Consider the following 21,174-nt stretch of genomic DNA (forward strand, 5'->3'; position numbering starts at 1 on the left):
TCAGTAGCTACATTTATCTTGATTCATATATTCATGGCAGTAATGCAGATTCCATTTTTCACATTTCATTCTTCCATATAGCTATTGAATTTTTCATGTCAGTATTCACACAGCAGTTTCTGCTATTACATGTATTCCCCTTCCATAGTCACTGGTGTGCATACCTTATCTCCCCATAGGAATTACTGTATAAACCGAGCCTAGGAGGAACTTCAAGCTCTGTAGCTCCTCATTAAAGGTACTTTGACCACTCTGGTATGATATTTAGGTTGACGCAAGGAGTAGACCTTTATACCTAAGCAGGAGGTTTGAGGCTATATTAAAGGAGAAACACACGCTGCAAGTAAACCAAATTCTCTGTGTGCCACTGTGGGAAGCCCGTCCAAGTACCCGGCCCCACCGGTGTAACATAGTAATCCAGAACCTGCCTCCGTGCACAGTTTCGTGTCCATGTGGGCCCCTTTAGCTTGAAATTATAAGGTCTCGCTCTTCAGTTTTTAAGTGAGGATTTGCTCCCAAGGGCTGGCACTTGGGACTTTAATCTGTTGCTTTCTGTGGAAAACCCTGTCCACCGCGGTGTGCTGATGCTCTCAGTCTCTGAGCTCTCTGGGAAGGTCCCTGAAGGTCCCCTTCCTCTGCAGGTCAATTGTCAGGCTATTGAATCGGCTTCTGACCTAGGGTCCTGTACCCCGTCGTGCTCGGTACCGGTCAGTTCTTTTGGGCTTTCTGGTGCCAATGGTCCTCCAAGACTATGTCCGTCGCACCCTTATCCAATGTCACTGCTACCGGTCACCGACTCCTCTGGTTCCTGACCACTGTCTGCGACCCAACCTCGGTCTAGCTCCTAGGGAACTAACCCTCCAGCTCCTCACACTTTGAGGGCTCTCACTACTCTGTTCTTCCTCCTTCCCACCAGTCTGCCTGACCCCAAGGTGGGTGGCCCTTTTCTAGCTGGACCAACCCACTGGTGTGTCTGACAGGTCATGATGTGAGGTGTTGATTGGGATTTGTGGTGCTGATGGAGGTGACACTGGTTTCTGGGAACTTGGAACCATGGGGGTTAGGACCTGGATCCTGAGGGAACAGGATGCAGTTCCCTGTAGCGCCCTGATGTATTCACGGGCGCTACAAATGTAGCGTTGGAGAATGCTCCAGGAAAGCTCGCCGAACATGCAAACATCTGTATTTGTAGAGCCCTAGAGATCTCACCAAGATCATGTCAGATGTGTCCATTCCGCATCCATCATGCAAGTCAGTGTTGCAGCATCCTCTGCCCTTGCATCAAACTGTCAGCAGTTAAGTACCTCTACTAGTGCCCACCTTGCACAATAATTTCACCTATGTGCGGAAAATTAGTCTACTCTTCCAGGTGGTCTCCTATTTTAACTGGAGATGGACAGATATTTTTTTTTTAAAGTAGTCAACACTGACAGGTGACTGAATCAGTGGGCAAAGAACGAACAGTCTACACAACAGCCTACATGCATCCTGGGAGTTACGTAAAGATGAGTAATGCCAACATTTATAGCAATTGTTAGAGAAGTATAAATTAGTCGTGGATATGTGGACACATCGTGGTTGTTTTCTTCTGAGGAGCTTTTATTTTGATTTTTATAGAAAATATAAAAAAAGACTTTACTTGAATAAATAGAATTTTGGGAACTAATGTGAATCATCAACTTCTTAAAACAATCCTCACTACCTGCCCTGCTCCGCCACGCGCTCGCTTACATAAATCATACCGCTCTCTGCGTCTGCACTGGACTCTGTATATAGATGTTGGAGCGTGAGTCATGACGGACTTGGATGAAGATCACGCAACGAGTGGGAGTTACTAAGACTTTGATCTCGTTTCTTGTGAATTAAATGCTTTCTAGTTAGAGGGACTGGAAAGACGTAATGCGAAAGTTATTTAAGATCCATTAAATTATACAAGATTCACTTCACATCATGAAAACAAGTGAGGAAGAATTTGTGTAACTAATACTTGTATGACCATTATTTCGCAAGTCATTAATTGGCACGTAATTATGGTTTCTCTTTTGTGGAGGTTTCTTAAAGGGTTTTTCCAGCCTATAGAGTTTTTCTTTTATCCAGTGGAGGTGCTTTTGCTAGATTGGTGGGGATCCAACCAAGGGGACATCATGAGTACTCAACTCAGCCTTCTCTGGTACCAGGTGAGGAACCTTTCTTTCCCACTTGTGTAGAGTCATCATCGAGCTTCAATATCCCACCTATTAGGCCCAGGATTGTAACTATTGTGGGTGCAAATCTAGAAGGTGGGCTTGTCCTGTACTGGTTATGTCATGTACTCTGTGTGCTATATTTAGTACCGATTGGATATGTCGCGGGCGGGGAAGGACGCCGCTGCGCTGCGCTCGCTAACGCTCGGGTCTGGCGCTGATGCGATGGCTGCTCGGTGGCTCGAGCGGTGGGCCGGATCCAGGGACTCGAGCGGCGCTCCTCACCTGTGAGTGAAAGGGGGTAGTTTGGTTTGGGGATTTGGTCCGTGACGCCACCCACGGGTTGTGGTGAGGTTGGGCACCACAGCTGCTGGTGACGGGGATCCCGGGAGCGATGGCAGGGAGCAGCTGGGATGTTGTTTTCCCCCTCCGTGGGTAGGGGTTGGTGGTCCCGGTGAGATGACGGGGAGGCAGGGTTGGATGGGTGCAGGGTCGCTTGGACTGCGCAGCGCGGTGCCAGACGGCACGGTAGTACTCACTCAGCCACAAAGGTACGCACAGTCTCTGGTAAACCAAACGGCTGGATGGACGGGTCCCGCAGCCGGCTGCTGTAGCTTCTCCTGGACGGTTAGTGGTGGCTGCCTTTCCCTGCACCTTTGTGTATGTTCGGTACCGATGGATTCCCACCGGTAACCCGCTCCCCAGCGTATATATGTGCCGGAGGAGCCCTTTTGCCCGCAGGCTCTGGCCCTTGGAACTCTAGCTGTGGCGGTAGCCAGGGTGCACTGGCCCCCTTAAGAAAAGGGGTATGGCTATGCCCACACCCTAAGGGCATTCCCAGGAGGTCTGTGTGGTGTGTGGGAGATGGCAGCATGAATTGAGGATGAGACAGCCACCACAGGATGGCTGGGAAGGTGAGAGAACCATGGGGGCAGGATAGCATGGGGATGCCGGTATGGGCATTACATCTTGCATGACATAGTGCATAGGCATCAACAACACAGCTCTAAAAAGAAGCAACTCAGGCTTTTTCTCGGAGAATGCTAACTTTCAGACCTCCGACCTCCAGCTGACAGTAAAATAGAACAAAATTTTCATTTCTAGGGTCTTCTTCAGGATGAACTAGGCACAGTGCCTCTCTATGGTTGTCTATGACAGATGGAAAACATGGATGTGCCATAAATTTCACTCATCAGAAAACATTTTTGCAAGTATTTTTGTTATTTGTTTATTTTTCTAATTTAAGTATTCCTTTACGATTTTTCAATGTGCTATAATTCCACAGTGTCTTGACTTTTTCTTAGACGCCCGACCAGATGTGCACGTTTTATTCATTCTACTAATGGATTCATGATATTTAATATTAATAATTTGGTATTTTTAATTGTAGTTTCTCTTCCAATCTGACAAAGGATTAATTCAATAAAGTGTTTCATGGAAAAATATTTTATAAAAGTATTGCAATACATTTTTTTTTTCATTACCGTACTTCTTATTGTGAAACCGGTAGTTGGGAATTATTCATTATTACGGAATAATGAAAGCCTCACAAGAAGAGGAAAAGAAACAACATTTCTGAGATAAGTAATATAAACAGCCGCGGCGGAGGAATGTATTCGTGTTCTGAAATAAAAACATGTACGAATCCTCGTTGAGCTGACGGAGGTTTTACCGTACAAACCGATGAGTTGTTTGAGCCTCCGCAATGTGCTAATTGTCGGATATTTCATATCAGATGCATTGGAGGATAGGAAAACAAGCATTGTGTATATACCTGGAATGGATGTTAAAAAAAAGTATTTAAGAATATTTTTGGCCACAAAAAAATATTTTTTTATAATATTTTGTCTTTATTTTACAGTCACGCACCCATATACGTTTTTTACACCGATCAAAAACAGTCAAACAGTCCCCCCCCCACACATGTCGTGCCTTTTACATCCGTTTATTTCTGATCTGTAAAAAACCATTGAAGTTTTTTCTTATTCCATTGACACTTTGTAATCTATAATTTTTCCAATTTTTCACCTGATTTTGACAAACCCTCTTAGGGCACTTTCACGGGTCCATGCAATTCGGCCCGATGTCGGATGAGCAATGCATGGACTGGCCTTTGCTCTCCGTGACACAGTCATGTGGGTTCTGGCAATAGAAGGTCACAGTGTTTGGCTGCGCAAAATGCTCCCTTTCTATTGTTCCTACTGTCAGTATTCATTGTAATAGGTAGGTTTCCTGCTGGATTTTCATCTCTTCCCTTTTTGGATCGTGCAGGAGCTCAACTTTCACTCAGCTGTTGATTATCAGTAATCTCTTGGCACTTAAATACTCCGTTCTTCCCTGAACTGGGGTATTATTCATACCTTGCTGGTGATATTATTCAGTTCACTTTAGCTCTGGTTGCAAGCAGGTGGCTTTCTCTCATTTGTAGTATTGATGCTGACGCTTTGCTGAAATCCTGCCTCAGTCATCTGTGGACTGTCATGACTGTTCATGCTTTTCCCCCCATGAGTCCTCCCTGTGTCTTACTTTAGCATTTAGTGGGTTTGACAAAGAGGTCAAACTACCCGTTCCCTAATTAGGGCCCAGCTGTAGGGATACCCAGGGTCAGGTATCCAGCTCGGCGCATAGGTGCAAAACCTATCTAGGGTGGTGAGGGACCCCAGGGACCAGCGGTAGGTTTGGTCAGGGGTCACAATATCCCCCTTCCCTAGACACAGGGGTCTCCTTACCTTCCCTTTTGTTGGTCGCTTGGTACTACCCGTGCCTAGCATGACAGAAGAGCCATGACGAGTCTGGGCATTGTGATCCAACATCAGGCTGAATTGCATGGACGTGAAATAGAGCCCTTAGACTTGAATAGTCCAATTTATTTTGGAAATATGGATGAGAATAGGACTTGGACTGAGTACATGGTTCCATAAAAAAAAAAGGGTAGGGTCTACTCACACCCCTTTCCTTTTGAATTCTGACTTTGCATGATTGTTGGAACTGTTGACAATTATGCATCATTGTGATATTTAGTTTTTTGTAAAGTAAATAGAGGGAGGGGCCTGTTTGATAAGTCATGGAGACAGTTGACCATTCTCAGTACACTTTATGTTAGCTGAGATGACACCAAAAGAAGTATAATGGTTGGTAGAAATGATCACCAATCAACAGGATAGGATAAAAAAAATCTAGATTAATGGAGGTCGAAGCATTGGACCCTCACCAATCAGCAGAATGGGGCTCTCTCATCCCCGTTTGGTTGGAGCACCAATGCACATGCTCAACCACCGCTCCATTCATTCTCTATGTGGAGGAAGATTAGTATGGCTCTTTACCAGTCCCATAGAAAATGAATGGAGCAGCTGTTATTTTGATGATTGATGGGGTCCCTGTGGTCGGACCCCCACTGATATACAAGTTATCACCAATCCTGGAGAGCAGAACTAACCGTCTACATGCATGTAGCTTACACTTAAGCTGGTGTCACACATAACGACGACGACAACGACGTCGCTGCTACGTCACCATTTTCTGTGACGTTGCAGCGACGTCCCGTCGCTGTCGCTGTGTGTGACATCCAGCAACGACCTGGCCCCTGCTGTGAGGTCGCCGGTCGTTGCTGAATGTCCAGCTTCATTTTTTGGTCGTCACTCTCCCGCTGTGACACACACATCGCTGTGTGTGACAGCGAGAGAGCGACGAAATGAAGCGATCAGGAGCCGGCACTGGCAGCTGCGGTAAGCTGTAACCAGCGTAAACATCGGGTAACCAAGGGAAGACCTTTCCCTGGTTACCCGATGTTTACGCTGGTTACCAGCCTCCGCTCTTGCTGCCAGTGCCGGCTCCTGCACTGTGACATGTGGCTGCAGTACACATCGGGTAATTAACCCGATGTATACTGTAGCAAAGAGAGCAAGGAGCCAGCGCTAAGCAGTGCGCGCGGCTCCCTGCTCTCTGCACTGACATGTAGCTGCAGCACACATCGGGTTAATTAAGCCGATGTGTGCTGCAGGAGAGCAAGGAGCCAGCGCTAAGCGCGGCTCCCTGCTCTCTGAACTGTGACATGTAGCTGCAGCACACATCGGGTTAATTAACCCGATGTGTGCTGCAGGAGAGCAAGGAGCCAGCGCTAAGCGCGGCTCCCTGCTCTCTGAACATGTAGCACAGCGACCTTATGATCGCTGCTTCTGCTGTGTTTGACAGCTAAGCAGCGATCATAACAGCGACTTACAAGGTCGCTGTTACGTCACCGAAAATGGTGACGTAACAGCGACGTCGTTGTCGCTGTCGTTTAGTGTGACACCAGCTTTAGGTCCAGAAATATTTGCACAGTGACTGAGTTTCAGCTCCGTAGGCCAGTAATATTTACTTATACTGAAACAACTGAGATGCAATTGAAGTGGAGACTTTCAGAATTAATTAAAGGGGTTGAAAAAAATATCCTGTGATATCCTGTTATAGGAATTGTAACCATTTTTCTACAAAGCCTCTTCATTTCAGGGGTCAAAAGTAATGGGACAAATGTACTTTTCCATAAATAAAATGTTCACTTGTAACACTCTGTAGTGAATACTTTACAGGCAATGACTGCCTGAAGTCTCAAAGCCGGAGACGTGTCACTAAGTGCTGCGTTTCCTCCTTTGTGATAGTTTGCTGGCCTTTACTGTGGTGACTTCTGTTGTTTCTTATTTGTGGGTCTTCCTTCCTTAAGTTATGTCTTCAGCATGTGAAATACAGCTCAGTGGGGTTGAGATCTGGTGATGACTCGGCCATTGCAGAATGTTCCATATTTTTGCCTTAAAAAACTCCTAGGTTGGTTTTGCAGTATCGTTTTGGGTCATCGTCCATCTGTTCTATGAAGCGCCGTCCAATCAACTTTTCTACATTTGGTGGAATCGCAGCAGAAAGTCTCACCCTGTGCACTTCAGAATTCATCCAGCTGCTTCAGTCTTCAGTCACATCATCAATTAACACAAGTGACCCAGGTACATTGGAAGCCATGCATGCCCGGCCATCGCACCAACTCCACCATGTTTACAGAGGATGTGGTGGACACGGGACCATGAGCCATTCCAAGCCTTCTCCAAACTTTCTTCTTCCTATCATTCTGGAAGAGGTTGACCTCAGTTTCATTTGTCCACAGAATGCTTTCTAAAACTGGGCATCTTCTTTAGATTATTTTGCAATTTCTAATCTGATTTTTAAGGCTGATTAATGATGTCCACCTTGTAGTGACCCCTCTGTATTTGCACCTTGTGGTGGCTCCTCTGTATTTGCACCTTGTGGTGACTCCTCTGTATTTGCACCTTGTGGTGACCCCTCTGTATTTGCACCTTGTGGTGACCCCTCTGTATTTGCACCTTGTGGTGACCCCTCTGTATTTGCACCTTGTGGTGACCCTTCTGTATTTGCTCTCATGAAGTCTTCTCTTTATGGTAGACAACTGAAACTCTTACTTCCTGGAGAGTGTTCATCACTTGGGTGCATATTGTGAAGGGTCTTTTCTTCACCATGGAAAGGATTCTGCGCTTATCGACGAATGTTGTCTTCCATGGATGTCCAGGCCTTTTTGAGCTCACAAGCGCACTCCTTTTTTGCAAAATATACCAAATTGTTGATTTGGCCGCTCTTAACATTTTTGCTATCTATCTGATGGATTTCTTTTTTATCAGCCTAATGATGATCTGTTTCTCTTCCATTGAGAGCTCCTTTGACTGCAAGTTGTGTGCTCACAGCAATAACTTCGAAATGCAAATGCCGCACCTGGAATCAGCTCCACACCTTTTATCTGCTTAACTGATGTATTAATGAGGGAATTTCCCATGCATTCCATTAAAGAAATTTTGAGAAAATTTTCCAATTACTTTTGGTCTCTTGAAAAAGAGTCAGCTCCATACTTATGATCTGTAATTCCTAAACCTTTACTCCAATTAGGATGTGAATACCCTCAAATTAAAGCTGGTCATATGCACTATACAGTGCCTACAAGTAGTATTCAACCCCCTGCAGATTTAGCAGGTTTACACATTCGGAATTAACTTGGCATTATGACATTTGGACTGTAGATCAGCCTGGAAGTGTGAAATGCACTGCAGCAAAAAAAAAAAACATGGGAAAGACAAAGGAGCATTCCAAGGCCATCAGAGACAAGATCGTGGAGGGTCACAAGGCTGGCAAGGGGTACAAAACCCTTTCCAAGGAGTTGGGCCTACCTGTCTCCACTGTTGGGAGCATCATCCGGAAGTGGAAGGCTTATGGAACTACTGTTAGCCTTCCACGGCCTGGACAGCCTTTGAAAGTTTCCACCCGTGCCGAGGCCAGGCTTGTCCGAAGAGTCAAGGCTAACCCAAGGACAACAAGGAAGGAGCTCCGGGAAGATCTCATGGCAGTGGGGACATTGGTTTCAGTCAATACCATAAGTAACGTACTCCACCGCAATGGTCTCCGTTCCAGACAAGCCCGTAAGGTACCTTTACTTTCAAACCGTCATGTCAAGGCTCATCTACAGTTTGCTCATGATCACTTGGAGGACTCTGAGACAGACTGGTTCAAGGTTCTCTGGTCTGATGAGACCAAGATCGAGATCTTTGGTGCCAACCACACACGTGACGTTTGGAGACTGGATGGCACTGCATACGACCCCAAGAATACCATCCCTACAGTCAAGCATGGTGGTGGCAGCATCATGCTGTGGGGCTGTTTCTCAGCCAAGGGGCCTGGCCATCTGGTCCGCATCCATGGGAAGATGGATAGCACGGCCTACCTGGAGATTTTGGCCAAGAACCTCTGCTCCTCCATCAAGGATCTTAAGATGGGTCGTCATTTCATCTTCCAACAAGACAACGACCCAAAGCACACAGCCAAGAAAACCAAGGCCTGGTTCAAGAGGGAAAAAATCAAGGTGTTGCAGTGGCCTAGTCAGTCTCCTGACCTTAACCCAATTGAAAACTTGTGGAAGAAGCTCAAGATTAAAGTCCACATGAGACACCCAAAGAACCTAGATAACTTGGAGAAGATCTGCGTGGAGGAGTGGGCCAAGATAACTCCAGAGACCTGTGCCGGCCTAATCAGGTCTTATAAAAGATGATTATTAGCTGTAATTGCAAACAAGGGTTATTCCACAAAATATTAAACCTAGGGGTTGACTAATAATTGACCCACACTTTTATGTTGAAAATTTATTAAAATTTAACTGAGCAACATAACTTGTTGGTTTGTAAGATTTATGCATCTGTTAATAAATCCTGCTCTTGTTTGAAGTTTGCAGGCTCTAACTTATTTGCATCTTATCAAACCTGCTAAATCTGCAGGGGGTTGAATACTACTTGTAGGCACTGTAGGTCCATATTGATTATGAAACTGTAAATTGGATATGTTGTGGTAAACATCTAAAATGTCAAAACTTGTGTTTCTATACAAATATTTCTGGACTTAACTCAATACTTTACAGCAGTGAACCTAACATTTTACGTTGGGCTCGGTTAGCCTCCATTAAACAACTCTACTCTCTTCAAAACACAAACAATTTATCTAACTCAGCCCAAAGCTAAAACAAAGTACTTTGTTTCCAAATTAACTTTTTTTACTTTAAGATTTACAGACCTTCTTACAAATGAGACATTTCATTACAAATCGGGAGAGTGGTAATTAGTAAGCTTTCCCACGTCTTTGTGTCCTTAGCATCGAATGCTCCATCATGTGCAGATGAATGAATATAAACATCTGTCAGGCTGAGATAACTACTCCTGACACTGAGCAGACACATAGAAGATAATGTGTCAGCCATAATTGGTTATACTAATTACTTGTCTTCCTTACAAACAGCCATTCGGAAAGTCTACATCTCAGAAGTGTCTCAACATGTTGTATCGAGTGACTCTATGCGTTGTTACTTTGCTCGTCTTCCTCCCGAGGGACATCTGCTCTTCTGAGGCCGAGAACCGATCTGCATCAGACGTCTGCTCAACCCACACAATTCTACCTGGACCCAAAGGTGAGATGTCGACTTTTATATTTGACTGGTGCCTACTGTATATGTGATTAGTGACACTAAAGGGAATCTGTCTGCAGCATTTCCCATCACAAACTATTTATACACCCTATAGCTCTTGAAAAACCAAGTCCAGTCTTACCTTTAGCTAGACAGTCTGTTTCTTCGTTACAGAGAAAACTCAGTTTGAATCAAAATGCAAATGAGGCTGAAGTGCTTTCGGCACATATTAGCTCTTCACATGCCTCTGTCACTCCGGCTCTACTCCTGGCCCACAACCGCCTCTTTCTCCTTAACTGACAGCTCCATTACTTGAAGTTATCCAGCAAAGGAGATGGCAGCTCAGCAAAAGAAGGCAGTGCTGGTGGGAATTAGTGGCGGAGAAGCATTGGAAGTGCTCCTAAGTGTCGAGAGCACTTCAACTTCATTTGCATATCTTTTCAAACACATATTCCTCAGTAATGGAGGAACAGACTGTCTAGGCAAAGGTATGGCTGAACGTTTCAAGAGCTATATGTGCATATAAATAGGGTTTTTTTTGGAAAGGCGAGGGTGGGTGAAATCCTACTAAAAAAATTCCCTTTATAGGTGTAAATGTAACACTGTACCTAAGGCCAGCGTTAAAGGGAACCTATCAGGTGCAATATGCACCCAGCGCCACGAGCAGTTCTGGGTGCATATTACTAATCCCTGCCTAAGGCCGGGGCCATATGGGGGACTAGTGCGATCCTCGCCTGACACTCGGCTCACGCTAGCAGCACAGAGGGAGCCGAGTGTAATGCAAGTGTCATCGCGACTGAGGTCCGATCATGCAATCGGACCTTAGCTGCGGGGGCGAGCCGGCACTGAGGAGGAGCGGGCCGGCACTGAGGAGGAGTGAGCCGGCACTGAGGAGGAGCGAGCCGGCACTGAGGAGGAGCGAGCCGGCACTGAGGAGGAGCGGGCCGGCGCTGAGGAGAGGAGATCTGGCGCTGCGGTGTACCGCGAGTGCAGTGCGATTTTTCTCTCGCCCCATAGACTTGAATGGGTGAGAGAGAAACCAGGAACGCATTACAGTCACAGTATGCTACGATTGTTTTCTCGGTCCGATTAGGGCTGAGAAAATAATCGCTCATGGGTGCTGACACACAGTAGCCTGTCCGAGTGGGATGCGATGTTTTATCGCACTCCACTCGCACCGATTTTCATGCCGTGTGTCTAAAGGGGGCTTTACATGCAATGACATCGCTAACGAGATGTCGTTGGGGTCACCGAATTCTTGACGCACATCTGGCCTCGTTAGCGATGTCATTGCGTGTGAAACGTACGAACGACCATTAACGATCAAAATTACTCACCTAATCGTTGATTGTTGACACATCGTTCTAATCTCAAATGTCGTTTCTGTTGCAGGACGCAGGTTGTTCGTCGTTCCTGCGGCAGCGCACATCGCTATGTGTGACACCGCAGGAACAAGGAACATCACCGTACCTGCGGCTGCCCACAATGAGAAAGGAAGGAGGTGGGCGGGATGTTCGGCCCGCTCATCTCCGGCCCTCCGCTTCAATTGGACGGCTGCCGTGTGACGTCTATGTGATGCCGCACGAACCGCCCCCTTAGAAAGGAGGCGGTTTGCTGGCCACAGCGACGTTGAAGGGAAGGTATGCATACAGCACCAAAAATATTATGAAAAGGAGCACGTGTCAATGATCAACGTGTTTTGACGTTTTTGTGCTCGTGGATCGTCGCTCCTTGGTGTCACACGCTGCGATGTCGCTAACGATGCCGGATGTGCGTCACAAACATCGTGACCCCGACGATATATCGTTAGCAATGTTGCAGAGTGTAAAGCACCCTTTAATCTGTAGATTGACACCATATCTGCAGGTTAATAAAGTTGTTTTACATGACAGGTTCCCTTTAATGGGTAGCTGTCTTTAGAACGTAGCTCTTATGAGATTTTTACTTCTTTCGTTTTGCATACTTTTCTTCAACAGAACATTACCACTTATACAGACAAACCCTGATAAGGGGCACGTACCTCAAACTGCGCTCTGTAAATGGTTGTCTGGCTTGGCTATCATATATTAATTTATAGGATATCTACTTCAACTAAGTGGCACGAGATTGTCTCTTTTTTTCATACATCTGTTTCTGATTTTATCTCACTGAAGCAGCCAAATTCTTGTCTACACTGATGAGGGGCAAAAACCCAGAAACAACTGTCTCTAGATGGATGTCTGTATTAGCTTTTAGCTATCCTTAGTGATGTTCTATATTTTTTTAAAGGTTTGGACATTGATTTTTAGCATTGCCCCTCAGACAGCCACATTTTGCTCTACACTGATGATGTCACTACCATCTCTCTGTATCTTGAGACTAGTGAAAGGATCACTAGAGTCTCTCATTGTCATCTGAAACTCTAAATATCAAACGTGTTTTATTTCTTTGGGGGTGGCAAGAGTTAATGTCAGTTTTCCTACCCAGCAGCTTCTGACTCTTGGTCAGGTGTTTCTGGTTTGGGAGTATGGGACTACTCCCAGTCCCTTTATATACCCTCTGCTTCCAGTAGAGGGTGCTGGTTATTCTCTCTGCCATTTGGATTCTGGGCCTGGAGGTGGAAGGAGTTGCTGGAGTCCTTGCTGTTGGTAGCGGTTTAGTCTGCAGTACTGGTGTTTTACTGCAGCCTAGTTGTTGGAGTTAGTCTGTTAGTATTTTTCCCCCTGTCTGTCTTATCTTCCCTTGATGTGTTGTTGTAGTGCAGTAGTGGGACTAGTAATCTTTACCTTCCTACTCACTAGCCAGGGCTTACCGCAGAATCTCTCAGGGTTTCAGGTTCCTGCGCGGCAACAGGTGAGAAACCTATATAGGGACTGGCAAGGAGTGCAGGATACAGCGGCAGGTAAGTGAAGGAGGTGTCCATCTTCTCTCTCACTTGCATCAGGGCCCACCATTGTTAAGGTGTACTCAGTGTACCCCTTGTTTGTCATGGTAAAACCACTATTTGTTGTGTGTTTTACCTCATGCCAGACCTTCCCTAAGTCCATGGTGTGACAGATGAGGGGTAAGTACCTCAAACAGTTTTCTGTGGATTATAATCTAAATTGGCTATCCCTGGTCATGGTCTTAGGACCTGTAAGGGGATGGACATTTTCACTAGGTGACACTCAAAATATTTTATTTCATTTTGCACCATTTTATCTGACAAAGGACTGGCACTCAGAAAGCTAAACTCTACTGTGCACTGATAAGATGTACTACCTTGCTAGAAGCTATGCCTAGACATTGTAACTTATAGGGAAGCTGCCCCTTCTAGGGGGCACTTGCAAAATATTATTTTTCTGACCCTGAATGAGAACAAATTGTCATATTTTTTTCGTCCCCATGAAGCATTGAAAAAAATGACACCCTACTAAGTTGTCTCTGAAGGAGAACCAATCCATCCCAAAGCTATAAAAAAGGAAGTCTCAGCCAAGTAATCTCTGCTCTACACTGATGAGGGGCAACCAGAGTGAAACAAATGTCTGTGTAAGAGTGATTGACTTGGCTAGTAGCCCTTGTCATGTTTCAAGCCTGGTTATAGGGTTGAAAATAGGCTTAAGGGGTAGTTACTTCTATTATTTGGTACTTATCATTTTTCTTTTGTTCTGTAAGGTGGTTTCCATGCATTCCTCTCCTCTGGAATGATGATGTCCCCTGTGGAGACCATAATACATTGAGCCACCCCACTGTGGAGACCATAATACATTGAACCACCAATGCTTTTACGTAGAAAAATAACGCTGTGAAGATATTTATGGAAATAAATGGGATGTTTTATATAAAGTGGACCCAGCACATAACTGCACAAATTCTAGTGCCAATTTCTCCCACTCACATACCAACCGATGCCCTGCCGGACTTCCTCAGGACCAATTGGAAATCCAGAAAGGCAGGTTCCCTGGGTGTCTGAATTGTTTTCTTAGTTTTATAATGAGGACATTGCTTTGTTATTTTAGGTTTTAGGTTTCCCATGTTGTTTTATAAGTGGTTGGACTGGCACTCAGTATTTCATTTCCGAGGAAGAACAATACTTCAGAAGTTGTCCCGTATTTTCATTATGGGTGTTCAGACCGATATATTCGCTTAGCTTATATAATGTTTCCAATTCTACAAAAAAAACAAAAAGGTAGTAAATATAGAAATTTACGGTAAAATGATACTTACTAAAATGTACGAAGGATAAGGAAAAAAAATCACCATTTTAACTGTGACGCCATGGGGACTTTTGGTTGTGCGGTGATCATGGTAAAACTAAAAATGATCTGATTGTTTTTCTGTGGGGGTAAAAGTGGCTCTCAAATACTGTCTGCTCCATGGACAAACTTTGAGGTGGGCTTAATTGACACTTAAAGGGGTTGTCCACTACTTGGACAACCTCTTCTCATTTTCCATGTGCACCCCCATAAAAATAACAAAGTACATAGTCACCTCCAGTGGCGGCGTGGTTCGAGCAATGTTGGAACTCATGTTACTGAGCGAGCCCCATGACCAATCAATGGCGCCGTCCTTCTGCCCGCCTTCGAGCAGTTAAGTAATTAACAGGAAGGGAGCTCTGCAGCTGACAAACACTTCCTGTTAATTACTTAGGCATGGGTATCATAGACACCAGGATGCAGGACATATATCTTAAAATAGGGAACATACATACCAGGATGGGGAACATATATACCAGGATGGAGTATATATATACCAGGATGGGTCACATATTTACCAGGATTAGAAAACAGGATGGGACGCATGGAAACCCCTTATACATCATTAGTTTGCATATGGTTGCTCCCTATATACAATATAGAAAACTGAGAAAGAGAAGGGAGTAGCAACCAGAGTCATGTGTTTGAGAGATAAATTTCAAACAAGATTAACTCTTATAATACGTTTTACATATCTTTATTATATACAAAAGATAAACATGTTATAAATTACATAGAGAGTGATCTAAGATTACAAAGTGAGTCATAAATAGGTAGTAGATAAAAATCTAGAGCAAAGCAATTAGGTGTGGTGGGTCACCATGGGGGGTGAAGACAGAGTTAAGCTGGTGTCACACTAAACGACAGCGACAACGACGTCGCTGTTACGTCACCATTTTCGGTGACGTAACAGTGACCTTGTAAGTCGCTGTTATGATCGCTGCTTAGCTGTCAAACACAGCAGAAGCAGCGATCATAAGGTCGCTGTGCTACATGTGCAGAGAGCAGGGAGCCGCGCTTAGTGCTGGCTCCTTGCTCTCCTGCAGCACACATCGGGTTAATTAACCCGATGTGTGCTGCAGCTACATGTCACAGTGCAGAGAGCAGGGAGCCGCGCACACTGCTTAGCGCTGGCTCCTTGCTCTCCTTGCTACAGTATACATCGGGTTAATTACCCGATGCATACTGCAGCCACATGTCACAGTGCAGGAGCCGGCACTGGCAGCAAGAGCGGAGGCTGGTAACCAGCGTAAACATCGGGTAACCAGGGAAAGGTCTTCCCTTGGTTACCCGATGTTTACGCTGGTTACAGCTGCCAGTGCCGGCTCCTGATCGCTTCATTTCGTCGCTCTCTCGCTGTCACACACAGCGATGTGTGTGTCACAGCGGGAGAGTGACGACCAAAAAATGAAGCTGGACATTCAGCAACGACCGGCGACCTCACAGCAGGGGCCAGGTCGTTGCTGGATGTCACACACAGCGACAGCGACGGGACGTCGCTGCAACGTCACAGAAAATGGTGACGTAGCAGCGACGTCGTTGTCGTCGTCGTTATGTGTGACACCAGCTTTAGAGCAGACAGATGCCAGTTACATCATAGTGATAGTGCACGTCATCATTATAATAAACATTCCAGCTTACCCATGGTGAATCCTATGCAGACCAACAGCCACCGCATCCCAACGCGTTTCGTGGTCTTCCTCAGGGGACTGCGACATGGTGTGCTACAAGAGGGGGCTTTTTATCAGTGCCCAATTATCAAAAAGACGCCGACCGTCCATTCAGGCCACATGGGGGGCGGGATCCCGTCCCGAGCGTCAGTCATCGGGCCGTTCCCGGAAGCGACGCGGGTACCAATAGTGTCGTCACATTGTGCCCGCCCCATCCCGTTAAGGAAGCCGTCATTCAAAGACGCTCGGGAGGAGACCACACTGCGCATGCGCGCCGCGAGCATGGCCATTTTAGAAAAAGGCACAGAGAAGGGCAAACTATACAAAGAGCATGGAAATGGAAAGAGGCTTTAAATATAGCACGGACAGTATCAGGGAAGACCAGGGGGGATTTCAATGTGTGGTTCAACACCAAATATAGATAATTAGTGATGAAACAAAAGGTTTTTGGGTTCCCACAAATGCATTCATCTCACCATTAATTTTACCAATGCACAGCATGTGTACACTATCATCACAATAAGAAAGTCGCTATAAAGTAGAATTGGTAAAATTGATATTATATACTGATGTATCTAATACCAAAAAAAGGGGGGAAGAGATGCAGATGGGTTCACCCATGGTTCACATCATGTCAAATTCCTGATCTGTTTTCCCTTTCTACCTTTTAGATATTTTTAGTTGAAGATATAATATATGGTAGTTTAATGGGTGAACCCATCTGCATCTCTTCCCCCCTTTGTTTGGTATTAGATACATCAGTATATAATATCAATTTTACCAATTCTACTTTATAGCGACTTTCTTATTGTGATGATAGTGTGCACATGTTGTCCATTGGTAAATTTAATGGTGAGATGAATGCATTTGTGGGAACCCAAAAACCTTTTGTTTCATCACTAATTATCTATATTTGGTGTTGAACCACACATTGGGATCCCCCCTGGTCTTCTCTGATACTGTCCCTGCTATATTGAAAGCCTCTTTTCGTTTCCATGCTCTTTGTATAGTTTGCCCTTCTCTGTGCCCTTTTCTAAAATGGTTGAGCCCGCAGCGCGCATGCGCAGTGTGATCACCTCCCGAGTGTCTTTGAATGACGGCTTCCTTAACGGGATGGGGCGGGCACAGTGTGATGACAATATTGGTGCCCGCGTCACTTCCGGGAACGGCCCAATGACTGACGCTCGGGACGGGATCCCGCCCCCCATGCGGCATGAATGGAAGGTTGGCGTCTTTTTGATAATTGGGCACAGATAAAAAGCCCCCTCTTGTAGCACACCATGTCGCAGTCCCCTGAGGAAGACGACGAAACGTGTTGGGGTGCGGTGGCTGTTGGTCTGCATAGGATTCACCATGGGTAAGCTGGAATGTTTATTATAATGATGACGTGCACTATCACTATGATGTAACTGGCACGTGTCTGCTCTAACTCTGTCTTCACCCCGCATGGTGACCCACCACACCTAATTGCTTTGCTCTGGATTTTTATCTACTACCTATTTATGACTCACTTTGTAATCTTAGATCACTCTCTATGTAATTTATAACATGTTTATCTTTTGTATATAATAAAGATATGTAAAAATTATTATAAGAGTTGATCTTGTTTGAAATTTATCTCTCAAACACATGACTTTGGTCGCTACTCCCTTCTCGGTCTCAGTTTCCTATATTTACCAGGATGTGGGACATATGTATCAGGATGGGGGGCATATATACCAGGATGAGGACATATATACTAGGATGGTGATCATATATACCAGGATATGAGGCATATATAGCAGAATGGGGGACATATATACCAAGATGGGGGACATATGTATCAGGATGGGGGAATATATACCAGGATGGGTACATATATAACAGGATGGGTGACATTTATACCAGGTTGGGGATCATATATACTAGGATGGGAGGCACATATACCAGAATGGGGGACATATATACCAGGATGGGGGACATATGTATCAGGATGGGGGAAATATATTCCAGGATGGGGAAATATATTGTATACCAGGTAGGGGACATATATACCAGGATAGGTGACATATATACCAGGATAGTGGACATATGAATCAGGATGAGGATCATATATACCAGGATGATGGGCATATATACAGAATGGTGGACATACAGTATATACCAGGATGGGGGACATATACACCAGGATGTGGGACATATATACCAGGATGGAGGACATACATTTGAAACCAGACGTTTAATCTACTATCTAAAGACACATACATATGTTTTTCTCGCTATCTGACATGAAATCAGAATAAACCTTTCCTGTTTTAGGTCAATTAGGCACCAAAATGATTTATGTTTGCCAAATATCCAAATAATGAAGCCAATGTTTCCAGTCCTCTACTCGAATAACGTCATTGATATACCAGTCAATAATTTCATATTTGGGATTAATTAAAGAATGAGATCAGATTCTATTTTGGCCTGGGGTGAGAAACATTGTTCCACCCTGCTTTATATCATGTCCTGTCCCTCTTTAAAACACAAGATTATCACTCCTCAGCCTTCGGGACGCAGTGAGCAAACATCCCATAGTGTGCGAGGCAGAACGTGCCAGCAAGCCCACACTTCCTGGACAATATGTGATTCTCTTTCCCACATCCCGCAGAATTGTCAACCAACGTTCCTGTTCTGTGTCCTCTTTTTTTTCTTTCATCTGAGGAAAACCTATAATTTATTGAATTTGTTTTTGAATGTCCAGAATCACCGAACCCGCCAATTAACTCATTACTTCTCCTACCTCATAATATTTCCAGTAAACCTTCAGATATCTGTTTTGGGATCATAACGTAGGAGATATAATGGATGCAGATTACACCAGCCAAGAGAGGGACAAAAAAGGACAATTTTGGGAAACCCAGAATAACACATACATTAGTGATAGGATCATTTTACATCAATTTTCGTCTCCATTGATGGTTGGAATTGATGGACATACAGTATGGGGTTTTTCTACCATTCTTCTAGCTACTTAATAAATGACTAAGTTCTGTTAATTCTGTATTTTAAAATCATAGAAAAATATCAATCTAAGAATTAAAATCAACCTAAAAATCACGGGTATGTGGTAATCAAAGAGAATCTGTCAGCAGCATGAGGTAGGGGCTGAGAGCCTGATTACAGGTATGTGTCACTTATTAGGCTGTGTGCTGGTTTTTCTATACAATGTTTTATCAGCAGGAGATTATCACTGCCAGACTAGGTTCCTGCTTGCATCCTTGTCCAACCATGCCCCCAGCACTGATTAGGAGATCACAGTCATTATACATTGGACATAGAAAGCTGTTAATCAAGGGTGTGTGCAGCGACAGCTTTCAACTTTGATTGTGTAACAACTGCAACCAGCAAACTAAGTAACACATCAATTGAATCAGGATTTCTGCCTCTACGTACATTATGCTCCTCTCAGAAAAGGTAGCAAAACCTGGAGACAGATTCTCTTTAACGCCTCTATTACATTTGACATACCCATACATCTTAGTTGGGAATGGGTTCCTGTCCATTGATATATAGGTACATCATGACAATTGTGTGGGTACAGAAGTTGTGCCAACATGATTGCCGCCGGGAGTTTGGTGTAAGTGATAGCTGAGCTATCACAGCCACGGTCGGTGCCCGCACCACTCCTCCCTGTTTAACCCCTTAAATGCTGCAATCAATAGCAATCATAGCATTAAGGAATCTGGGAGAGAGAGTGCTTTCTGTCTATGTGACGCCCCTGGACTATCAGGTCGTTACAGTGTATTGCACAATCTACCCTCCCATGCAGTATCCACCTCCCTCTTGGTTATGGGTCCCTAACCAAATAGTGTTGCCTACATCAGCTAATCAAATCCTAGATACACCCTGCACCACACCCACCAGACACACCAGTGGACGGCTTGAGTGGAATAGAGTCGCCCACCTGGGAGGTCAGGAAGGGAAGGTGAGGAGTGTAGTCAGTGAGTTGGAGAGTGAGTTAGTGAGTGGTGGTGAGAGAGTAGCTCTCAAGCTGTGAGGTCGGGGGCGGGGACTCCCATAGAGTAACTGTCTAGGTTGCAGACGGTGGTCTGGGCCTAGAGGAGTTGGACCCCCGGTCGCAGGGGATCGTGGCAAGGGGCTCGGATCTGTCGAGCAGGACAGCCGGCGACATTGCACCATCAGTGGGCTGGGACCAAGGCATGACGGGGTACGTGGACCCTTGGTCGGTGAGTAGCTGCATGCAACCCAATAATTTACCCGTGGAGAACGGAGCCTTCAAGATTTGTTCCCAACCGCTCCAAAATCGGGGCACTAGCGCAACTAGGGGGATAGGACTTTCCATCCAAAATGGTCCAGAAAATCCCAAGCGTGAGCCCTGAGAGCAAGCTCCCACACTTAGCCACAGTGGGGAGCGGGACCCGGCAAGTTTCACACTACCGGGACCACCAGAGAAGTAAAATTAAGGCCGCTTTACACACTGCGACATCGCTAGCATCGGCTAGCGATGTCGCGTGCGATAACACCCACCCCCGTCGGTGGCACGATATGTGGTGAACATTATCGCTACGGCAGCGTCAAACGCACATACCTGCTCTGCGACGTCGCTGTGACCAGCAAACTGCCTCCTTTCTAAGGGGGCGGTTCGTTCAGCGTCACAGCGACGTCACAGCAGCGTCACTGAACCGCCGCCCAATAGAAAAGGAGGGGCGGAGATGAGCGGCCGGAACATGCCGCTCACCTCCTTCCTTCCTCCTTTTCCGGTGGACGCAGGTAAGGAGATGTTTGTCGTTCCAGCGGCGTCACACATAGCGATGTGTGCTGCCACAGGAACGACAAATAACATGTTTACTGCAGCAGCAACGATAATTGGGAAGAGGGGGGCATGTCACCGATGAGCGATTTTGAACGTTTTTGCGACGATTCAAAATTGCTCATAGGTGCCACACACGACATCGCTAAAGCGGCCGGATGTGCGTCACAAATTCCGTGACCCCAACGAGATTGCTGTAGTCAGGAGGCAGTTCACAGATCACCAGGCAGCACCATTGGGGTCGGGACCTGAACTAGCTCCCCTCAGCGGCAGCGGTGTCCTTAAACTTGGTTTACCCAGTTATCGGTGTCTGCTTAATGGACTGAGTGAG

At 45.5% G+C, this 21,174-nt stretch overlaps 1 protein-coding gene across 2 annotated transcripts in view; it reads left to right on the plus strand.

The window, feature by feature from the left end:
* The window catches only part of COLEC10 (collectin subfamily member 10), a 120,090-nt gene that overhangs the window by 13,855 nt on the left and 85,061 nt on the right, over positions 1-21,174 (plus strand). The window contains exons 1-2 of one of the 2 annotated variants that reach the window (XM_075316206.1): positions 2,098-2,177; positions 9,996-10,164. In XM_075316206.1, coding sequence (XP_075172321.1) covers positions 2,145-2,177; positions 9,996-10,164 — 202 coding nt within the window. In that variant the 5' untranslated portion in view covers positions 2,098-2,144. Of the gene's footprint in view, positions 1-2,097; positions 2,178-9,995; positions 10,165-21,174 lie in introns of those variants that run through there. The other variant, XM_075316207.1, reaches the window with a different exon arrangement.

The sequence above is a fragment of the Anomaloglossus baeobatrachus genome, chromosome 6 (assembly GCF_048569485.1).
Source record: "Anomaloglossus baeobatrachus isolate aAnoBae1 chromosome 6, aAnoBae1.hap1, whole genome shotgun sequence".
Taxonomy (NCBI): Eukaryota; Metazoa; Chordata; class Amphibia; order Anura; family Aromobatidae; genus Anomaloglossus; species Anomaloglossus baeobatrachus.